The sequence below is a fragment of the Neophocaena asiaeorientalis genome, unplaced genomic scaffold (genome assembly GCF_003031525.2).
Source record: "Neophocaena asiaeorientalis asiaeorientalis breed wild unplaced genomic scaffold, Neophocaena_asiaeorientalis_V1.1 scaffold681, whole genome shotgun sequence".
NCBI classification, from domain to species: domain Eukaryota; kingdom Metazoa; phylum Chordata; class Mammalia; order Artiodactyla; family Phocoenidae; genus Neophocaena; species Neophocaena asiaeorientalis.
The window spans coordinates 1,530,927-1,540,833 of record NW_020172271.1 but is presented as its reverse complement, the minus strand read 5'-3'; the positions used below and the strand labels follow the sequence as shown (position 1 = coordinate 1,540,833).

The 9,907-nt window shown below is 59.4% G+C and overlaps 1 protein-coding gene across 3 annotated transcripts in view; it reads right to left on the bottom strand.

Annotated features, from left to right (window-relative positions):
* Positions 1-5,130: 5,130 nt before the first annotated feature.
* The window catches only part of IMPDH1 (inosine monophosphate dehydrogenase 1), an 18,348-nt gene continuing 13,571 nt past the window's right edge, over positions 5,131-9,907 (bottom strand). Inside the window, exons 10-13 of one of the 3 annotated variants that reach the window (XM_024763216.1) lie at positions 9,759-9,903; positions 9,317-9,460; positions 9,072-9,155; positions 5,131-5,329 (exon numbers count right to left, since the gene is read on the bottom strand). In XM_024763216.1, coding sequence (XP_024618984.1) covers positions 5,305-5,329; positions 9,072-9,155; positions 9,317-9,460; positions 9,759-9,903 — 398 coding nt within the window. In that variant the 3' untranslated portion in view covers positions 5,131-5,304. Of the gene's footprint in view, positions 5,330-6,981; positions 8,502-9,071; positions 9,156-9,316; positions 9,461-9,758; positions 9,904-9,907 lie in introns of those variants that run through there. The other 2 variants (XM_024763226.1, XM_024763205.1) reach the window with 2 other exon arrangements.

Below are 9,907 nucleotides of genomic sequence, written 5' to 3'. Positions count from 1 at the left end.
AGACTGCATTGGGAGGGAGGAGGGGCTGGGCATGGAGTGCTCAGCCCGTGACCTCACCCTTGGCCAGCCAGGCTGTCCTGGCATCCGGACGCCTGTCAACCCGAGGTTATATGCCTCACTGGGCCAGAAAGGGATCCCCGTGTAGCCAGGCCCCAGGCAAGGGTGGGGTTGTGGCAAAGAAGGCTGGTGCCAGGGGAGGGAGCTCAGTCAGCCCCTGGGGCTGCAGAGGCCACAGCAGTGGAGGGGGAGGCCAGCAGGGGCTGGCAAGGTGCCCTGTCACCCAGGGCCCTCTGCCAGCTCGATCTGCTCTACCTCTCTCCTGTGGGACACGAAGCACTCCCTTCCTCTCTTCTTTTTCCCTCTCCACCCCTGGGCTCCCCTAGGAAAGTGGGAGGAGGAGGGACTTGGGGGTAGAGAGCAAGTGATGGGGTCACAATCTCAGCCCAGTGGCTGAGTAGCTGGGTGACCTTGGGTGAATCTCCTCGTCTCTCTGAGCCTGTTCTCTCCTCTGGAATTGAGGAAAGAGTCTCCACTTCACGGGGCTATATTAAATGACACAACACAGTGCCCAGTGTAGCGTAAAGCCTCTAAGTGCAGCTGCTCTTTGTGTTATCACATGTGTACACGCTACTGCCCACAGATAGAACATCAAGTTTATCTGCCCTGCTAGGTGCCCAGTTCCTCCAGGGAACATGGTGTCCTGCCTATCTTTGCATCTCAGCATTGCTACAATTACTGGTGTGTATTACCCCCCCCATTCATTCACTCATTCAACGAGTACTTATGTGTAACACTGCTTTCGATGATGAAGACATATGAGGGAAAACGGACCGTATGCATATGAAGAGAGAGTATGTTTGTGATGTGTTATGAAAAACAACAAAGCAGGAAGAGGGAGTGCCAGCGGAGGGGGAAGCGGAGCGGTTTGCTATTTGGTACAGGGTGTCAGGGAAGGTCTGTCTCACAAGATGCTGCTGGAGCAGAGACCCAAGGGAAGTGAAGGAGTGAGCTCTGTGGATTTCTGGGGAAGTGGAGGGTTCAGGCCTGGTGGAAGCATTCAAGGACAGCAGGGCTGGTGTGGTGGGATCAGAATGGGTGAGGGGAGAGGGATAGAAAACAAGGTCTGACATAGTTGGGGCCAGATCACACATGGCCTTGCAGGCCATAGTAAAGCCTGGATTTTACCAGGCTTTACTACGGAAATTTACTATAGAATGGAATTGCTATTCTCCAGACAGGGTAGATTTAAGGAGGAAAGGTCTAGGAGGATAGTGAGGGAGTGTGATGGTTAATTTTATGTGTCAACCTGACTGGGCCATGGGGTGCCCAGATATTTGGTCAAACATTCCGGGTATTCATGCTGGTGTTTTTGGATGAGATTAACATCTGAATCTGTAAGACTGGGTAAAGTGGATTGCCCTCCTGAGTGTGGGCCATCTGCTGAAGGCCTGAATAGAACAAAAAAAGCCTAAGAGAGAATTTGCTCTCTTTGCCTAAGTCTTTGATCTGGGACATGGATCTTCTGCTTCCAGACTTGGACTCAGACTGGATGGCTCTCCTGTTCTCAGGCATAAATAAATATAGTGTGCCTACCTCCTACTGGTTCTGTTTCTCTGGAGGACTAACACAGGGAGTCAGAAGTCGGGTGTTGGTTATGTTCAGCACGAGATCCTGGTCAGTGTCCTGGTGGAGACATGGAACAGGCAGAGACACGAGATCACGGGGACTGAGACCAGATCCGATCATCGAACTGAATTTGAATCCTCCCGATCTCTGTCCCTTGACCCAGCTGAGGCCGGTTTTCTCTGCACAACTGCTGAAGTGGAATCCTTTCCTGCTTCTTCTCCCCAGAATAGCCCTGGGCTCCAGCTTTGTGTCCTGCTTGGAGAGCTCTCCTGTCCTTGGCTTCTCCAGAGGGTTCACATAACCTCCAGAAGCCCTAAATCCCTTCCCCTCCCCAACTCTGTGGTCTCTGACAGAGGGGAGCCCCCGCAAGGTGAGGGGAGCCCTGAGCAGAGGGGTTCCCCACCCAGGCCAGGAAAGGACAGCCGGGCTAGCAGGGGTGGATGCTCTCCTGGTCTCCCAACAAGTTCTGGCCCCCAGCACCCCCCATGCCAGCTTCCCTTGGGGGCTTGGACACTTCACACCCGCCAGGAGGTGCAGTGGAATGGAGGGGGACATCCAGGCAGGCCCAGCTTCCTAACTGGGTGTACCTCTTAACAGCTGGTGACCTGGGTGGGACACTTTGTCTCTCTGAGCCTCATTTTCCCCATCCATAGCAAAGGGATAGGTGTGACTGCCTTATAGGGTTGCTGAGGGTAAGATGCACCTACCACAGTGGCTGTTGCTTAGTAATAAATGACAGCAGATGGCGGGTCTTTCAGACTCCTTTCCCCACCCCCCAGCCAGCCTCTCTCCTTTCTGAGAGATTAGATTATTTTACCCCCATCCTGTCCTTCAGAAGCCAAATTTTACTATGGACGTGGGCAGCCAGGGAATGGTTGCCAAGGGCAGGGCTTTCAGAAAGGCTGCCGGTCGCCCAGGAAACTACCCAACTCGGGGTTCCCTGGGGTCCCACAGGTCGTTGGGTTCTCGCGCCACCTGCTGGATGCAGTGCCGCACTGCTCCTAAAGCACCCAGACCCGGGAGTCGCGCATCCCCGAGCAGAGAACACTCTCTGTCCCGCCCCTCTTCTCCTCACAGCATCTCCACCATAAAAGGTCCTTCTTACTGTTTGTCCCTACATTTTCCCAGAGGCCAGAGGCACGGAAAGGAGTTGGAAGCACTGTGAACCACAGGGAGGAGTGGGAGCCACGTCCTTCCCGGAGAACGACGAGGACGCCGGAGGGCTCTGGTAGTGTGGGGTCCGAAGGAAGTCCCTCCCCTTAATTGATTTCCTGAAGCTCGGACTCCGCAGTGCAGACACACGTTTCGTTTCTCATTAGTCCACTTTCCACCAAGAGGGAGCAGTGGGGAGGAAGAGGTTAAAATTGGGGGTGGGAGAGTGACGTGCAGGGTCACAGCCAGGTCCTTACGCAACATCCCCTCCTGGCTCCCTCCTCCTTTCCAGCGGCTCAGCCCCTGACGCCCTAGTCCTGACTTATCTTTTCTTCTCTGGGGAGAACCTCCCTACCTACCTTGACAGCATGTCAGACAAACCCCTTGGAGCCTCAGATCATCCTGCCTCAGAGGGAACTCCCGGGGGCGAGGGGCAGAAGAGGGAGAAGCAAAAAGCCCTCTGCTACGAAAGACAAGGTCTCCTGGGTTGGATTCCTGCCTGAGGCAGCCCCTGTGCTTGGCCATCCTGAGGTCATCCTGCCCTGAAAGGTGAAGGGTGAGGTGGAGCAGCTGACGTGTGGGGTCAAGAGACAGGAAGCTGTTGGGGTGCCTGGGGGGGTGCTCCTCTTTCCCCGGTTAGGATCACAAGTGGAGAAACCCAGGCAGAGGCACACAGAGAGGGAAAGGCTGGTGTCTACCCGTCCCAGGGTAATACTGCACCTTGCAACCCACATGCCTCCTCCCTGACTTCAACTGAGCTGGGGATGTGGATGCCTTGGGAGCCAGACACCCTGGCTCCCAGCCCAGAAGCTGAGGTCGCCAATGGGCTTAAGAGGGCGTGGAGCGGCAGGCTGGGGACCAAGGTCTCCCTGACCCCGCCCATCTTCCCTCCTGAGCTGAGCTGCCAGGTGGTAAAGGAGGAGGCTGATGCAGGTGAGTCCGAACCCTGCAGGTGAGGGGCACTGCCCTGAGGACGACAGGTACGGCGAGTGGGGGTAGTAGGGCAGGGGCCCGGGAGAAGTTGCATCCTTTGACCCTGGCACTACCCTCTGACCAGATGCCCTTACTCCAAACTCCCCTCAGCTGCAGGCAGAAGGGCTGCTGGGGGTGCACTGGGGTGGATAGAACTGGCCCCTCAACCTCCAGATGGGGGGCAGCCTGTGGGTAAAGCAGGGCAGGGGACCAGAGATGCTGGAGTTGGGGCGTGTGTGGCCCTACAAGCCTGGAGGGATCCTGAAGGAGCAAAAAGCTCTTCATAAGAGTGGAGGGGGGCGATGCCTCCCCACCAGCCCCCGGGGCTGGTCCCGCCTCCTCTCCAGACTGCACTTCCGGGTGTGAGGGGAGTGGGTGGAGGGAAAGGTTGAGGGCAGCTGAGTTGCACGCAGCTGGGGTGCTGACCCCTCCTCTCTGGGCTGGCTGACCAGTTCCTGATTGGCATTAGAACCACAGACGCTTAAAGGGCCCTCAGAGGGCTACTCCGACCTCTCCTGAGCTACCCAGTCGTGCCATCAGAGAGAGCGATGTGTGGGGAAAGGTGGAGCCAGAGTTGAGGGCCAACCACCACTCTTCATCTGTCCTCCAGGGTGCACCAGCCACGGCCCCACTGCTACCCCCCACCAATGTGACGGCGACCCAACTCCCCTGCTCCATCCACCTGTACTGCAAGCCGGGCCCCCTAGGGTCCCGGGGGCCCTGCCCCATGCTTCTGCTCCTGCTATGGCTGGGGGCGCAGCCCGCTGCCCAGGCCAAGTACCTGCAGCTCTACCTGGCCTGCGGCTGCGACGTGCTGGCCGTGGAGAGCACGCTGAGCTGCGCACCGGGGCCTGGGGCAAGCTGCCCGAGTGCTGGCGCTGCTGTGAGGGCCTGGGGCACTGGCCAGCCGCCCACTGGTGATGCACGCCCTCTCCCTGGGTGGCTACACCTCTGCACAGATGCCCCTGCTCGTGGGCCAGGACCTGGGGCGCCACAGAAGCGTGGCCCAGTGCCTGAGGTGCCGTATTTTCGACAGCCTGGACCGCATGGCGCTGGGTGAGTGTGCGGGGCAAGGGTGAGGGGGCACCTGGGCCACACAAACCAGGCTGGACTCTGGGCGGACAGGCAGTTCTGCCAACCAAGGGGTCTGTGATCTGCGTCTGTCCCAAACGCGGCTCTGGGTTTCCTCTGACCGTCCACCCGACGTGGCCTTCCTACCCGGAGCATCTGTCGTTTTGCCCCATCTGGGCCTCCCCAACTGTGGCTGAATTTACAACGCAGAGTGATCGTGTTGTCTGGGTCCAGCCTGGCATGCCTTTATCTGCAGCCTCTATTAAGGCTAATTTACTAAGCGCCTATAACTTTCCATACTCACTCACATAATCCCCACAGTGAGGCCATGAAGTAGGTGCCGTGCCTTCTGAAATTTTCTTAGGACACATGCTTTGCAGAGTCTCAGAAATCAGGTACAGCTGACTCTTGAACAACACGGGTTTGAACTGTTGCGCAGGTCCACTTATATGGGGATTTTTTCAGTAAATACGTACTGTAGCACTACAGGATCTGAGGCTGGTTGAATCTGCAGATGTGGAACAGATATGCAGATATGGAGAGCCAACTATAAAGTTATATGCGATTTTCAACTGCGTGGAAGGTCAACACCCCTAACCGCCACGTTGTTCAAGGGCCAACTGTAATTGGATGCACACAGGTTTCCTCTAAAACAGTGATTTTCGAACTTTGGTAAATATCAGAATCACCTGGTGCTGAGTGATGATTCAGAGGCCCAGACCCCATCCTATTTCCGTGAGCCTGGGCCTCTGGGTTTTTAAGCTCTCTACGTGATTCTGATACCCACCACAATTTGAGGACCACGGTGCTCTAACTTCCTCTAGAAGGACCAAACTAATGCTAACATACCAAGTAACAGGAAGGTCATTGTTACAAAGTAACCCATTCTGTTCCTCAGCTCTAACTGACCAACTACATCTAGTTCAAAAGGAAAACTCATGCAGAGTGACTGGGAATTTCTCTAAAAATCCTTAGATCTTTTCCATCTCAATTGCTGGTCAAATTGCTTCCTGTATGGTTTTTGTAAAGCAGTGTGCAAGACAAACCATGAAACATGGCCTCGTTCTGGTCCATCCGCTCTCATCTTTTACAATCTCCTGGTATCCAGACATCCTTCTCCCACCCAGCTGGGTCACCTCAGACTCCTAGGTGCTCACCAAGGCCACAGATTCCAGGGCACAAGGCCTCTGGGGACTCTCGATGACCCAGTCACTTTGCAACAACTCCTGGAGCCATTGCTGAACCAGTTCTGAACCCACCCAACAGTCCAGTGCTTTCCTTCTTGTCCCTGAAGATGCCACAAAGCTGGAAAATGCCACAGAGAGAGGCTGACTCCAGGCCACGTGGCTCTTTTAGGAAGGGCCTGGGAGAGGGCAGTTACCGGCCCAGGATGCCAAGAGTGGGCTGAGGGAGCCCCTCCCTGGCAGTCATGGGGATGTTTCCAGCTCTTCACTACCCACAACTAGGGCCTTCTGCCCCCTCTGCTTCCTGCCACCAGAGCATTCCCAGGCCATCTTCCTTGCTTCTGCCCCGAATGGTGTCTGTACCTGGTGGGACAGCTGGGTGCCCGCTGCCCAACTACAACAGAGGCAGAGAAGGCAATGTGAACATCCCAGGACCCCCAACTCTAGGGATACTCAGCAGCCCATGTGTCAGTGCTGTCCCCACCAGAAGGCGGGTCCTGAGCCGCACATGACAATGGGCACTAGCCCCCTCTCCCTGGTACCCACAGGTGTGTCTCAGCTGATGAGACCACAGGCCCTGGGCCCGGTGGTCAGGGCCACAGCCATGCTCTACTTCCACCTGCGCGCGGGCTGCACCCTTCGGCATTACGAGGCTGCGGTGAGCGCTTTCTGGCAGCCGCCCGCGAGGCCCCCGACGCTCGTCTTCTACAGCCACGACGACCCCCTCTGCGACAGGGCCTGCCTGCAGGAGCTGCTGGCCAGCTGGGCAAGCCGGTGTGGGCGCAGGCCTGGGGGACCTCGCGCCACGCGGCCCACCTGCGCCAGCACCCCCTGGAGTGCCGCAGCACTCCCACCACCTTCCCAGGGAGGCTCGGCCTGGCGCCCCCCGCGGCCCGGCTCTGATGGGGCTCTGGGCTCCAGCTTACCACCAGGGGAGGGGCTCGCTGTCCAGTGGACAAGGGACAGAGACAGGATGGCGGAGGCGTTGAAACCTCTTGATTTATTCAGATTATTTAACATACAATGACGCAACTGTGACCCCAAAGTGTGCAAACTTAAAGCCTTCAACTGCAGCTGAGAGGAGAGGGCGGGGACGGTCCACCTGGGGACGGGGGCGGGTCAGGAACGACGGGCCGCCTCCTCCCCAGGGCCAGGGAAGGGGTGGCCTGAGGAGCAGGGCCCGGATAGTCCACAGCTGAGAGGAGAGGGCAGGGATGGTCGACCTGGGGGTGGGGGCGAGCCAGGAACGACGGGCAGCCTCCTCCCCAGGGCCAGGGCCAGGGGTAGGGGGCAGAGACCTCCCTCTGGCCTAGGTCAGGAGCCCAGAAGTGCCACATGGCTGAGGGGGCAGCAGCCCAGTAAGGGGCCAGAGGCAGGGCCAGGAGAGCACCAATTCTGGGATGGGGGTTAGGGAGGGAGGTGCCCTACAGAAGCCAGGAGGGGCCACGTGTCCCAGGGGTGGGAGCCGGGCCGGAGCAGGCTGCAGCAAGAAAGACCTGAGGCAGGCGCAGGGCCTGAGAGCCCAGGCTGGCTGGGCTCAGGGGGACTGAAGAAGGGGGAACCCGGGGGGCTCCCAGGGCAGCCCGGCCTGGGAGCAGTCCTGACTCTGCGGGGGAAGCCCAGGGAGGGGCCGCAGACCCTCAGGGCCTCCCCTCCTCTCTCCCTGGAAAGGAGCTGGGGAACCAGTAGTGCAAATCTGTGGACCACTCAGTTATGGAGGGAGGCTGTACCCAAAGGGGGACCCTGGGGCATGACCCCTCCGCCGCCTGGGCCTCCACCACCATCCTCAGTACAGCCGCTTCTCATAACTGTGGGCACAAGGCAAGAGGGAAACTGCGAGTGGGTATGCGGGAAGGTGGCCTCACCACCCCAGACCCCCTTGCCCAGGCCAGCCCTGGGCCGCCAGGTGGCCCCCAGACTCAGGAGAGGCAGTGAGCTGCAGAAGCCTCTGCCTGTCAGCCACAGGGGGCGGGAGGGAATGAGAAGCAGGCCACGTGCCTCTGTCCGCCTCAGGCCAAGGCTCCCGGAAGAACCATGCCAGGCCCAGGGACAGCCATGCTCCTTCTGGCCACAGCCGCGGCTGGTGGACTGTCCTCAGTGCCGGGGTGGAAAGACAGCTCAGGAAGGCACGGCCCATCCTCACAGAGCAAGGTCAGGCCAATCTGAGCCTCTGCTTCCCATGTCTCCACCCCACCCCTGAAGGCACTGTGGCCTAGGTCCCTTGTGGTCACTGGGTCCAGTCCAAGACAGGACAGCCTCAGGCCTGTGGTCAGGGACGTCTCTCTGCACCCCGGGAGGGGCTGGTTCCTCCGGAGGAGGGGCCACCGCCAGCTGCCCCCAGCAGGATGCTAGTACTAGGGCCCATGTCCCACAATTACACCCCAGCACGCCCCCAACCCAACGCCCCGCCCCGGCCCAGGCCCCACCCAGACTGCCCCTGCTCTACTCTACGCCTGGCCCGGGCAGCGCGGTTACTTACACGGCAGAAAGGTATAGCTACGGGAGGATGGGGCAGAAAGAGACACAGGTTAGATGCCCGCCTATGCCTGGGGGGACAGGCCCTCTCGACCAGGGCGGGGCCGCATGCCTGCAACTACTGCTGCCAACTAGCACTGCCCCCGCCCACGGTCGCCCCAGCGCCGGCCCTGGCATCTGTCTCTCTGCCCTTCTCCCCGCCAAGGGCTCATGCCCCCAGCCTCCACCTGCCTGCCTGGTGCCGCCACCAGCCAGAGCCCAGCACCGCCAGCCCCTGCCACCAGCCACCAAGCTTCTGAGCAAGCAAGGGCTGGGGAGCCCAGGAGGGGCTGGAGGCCGCATCTCCCATGCCCGGCTCGGGGGAGATGCCCGAGGGGATGGGAGGGCCTGCCTGCGTGGGGACTAAAGGACAGGGTTCAAGGATGGGCTGGGCCCTGTAGGAGAGGGTGATGGGGGTCATCCTGCAGCAGCCTCCATCCCTGGTGCAGATGGTCCTCGGGGTCCCTGAGACCTCGGCTCAGCCTCTGAACCACGGCCCCACCTGCCTGACCCAGTGCCAGCCAGCTGGGGCAAGGAGGCTGCCACACTTACGAGTGCAGGCCGTGGACACCACCCTCGATCTGAGCTGACATGGTCCGCTTCTCAAACTTGAGCTCTCCTGAGTACATCATGGACCTGCAGGCAGGGAAGTGGTGCAGGTCAGGGGCACCAAGGGTGGAGGAGACAGAGAGAGAGAGAGAGAGAGAGAGAGAGAGAGAAAGGAAATGGGAAATACGGGGGCGCCAGGAGCCTCCCTGATGCCCCCCACCCGCTGCCCCTCTAGTCATAGCACTCACCGCAGGACAGACAGGCTACGGGCACCGATATCCTGGCAGCCATGCTGGATCCCCGCTATGAGGTAGGGCACGAACTTCTGAATGGAGCCTTTGTCCTGGATGGAGCCCGAGACACCCTGCGCGATCTTCACCTTATCTCCCTCGCTGCACGGAAGGCGGGAAGACTGAGCCCCGCCACCCATGGCTCAGGGGACCCCACCCCACCTCTCAAGGGTACCAGCAGAGGGGCTACCACCCAGAAGGACCCCCAAAGCCGCCACTCCCTGGGCTACAGCATAAATAAGCATGGATTCCGAGTCAGGTGGCCCCGGCACCACCCCAGGTCTGCAACTTGGACCCTGTGCCTGGGGTTCCAGAACTGTAATATGGAGACTGGGTGCCACCTTGGGCAGAGGCTCGGGTGGACCTGAAGGGCTGGGAGCTGATCTGCCTCAAGTAGCACCTGAAGTAGCGTTTCTGGCTGCCGCTGCACTTCTCCATGGCGTCCAGCGAGCCCATGCCCCGGTACTTCTTGAGCCTCACACCATCCGAGAAGAAGTACTCGCCGGGGGCCTCCGTGGTGGCAGCGAGCAGGGAGCCCATCATCACTGA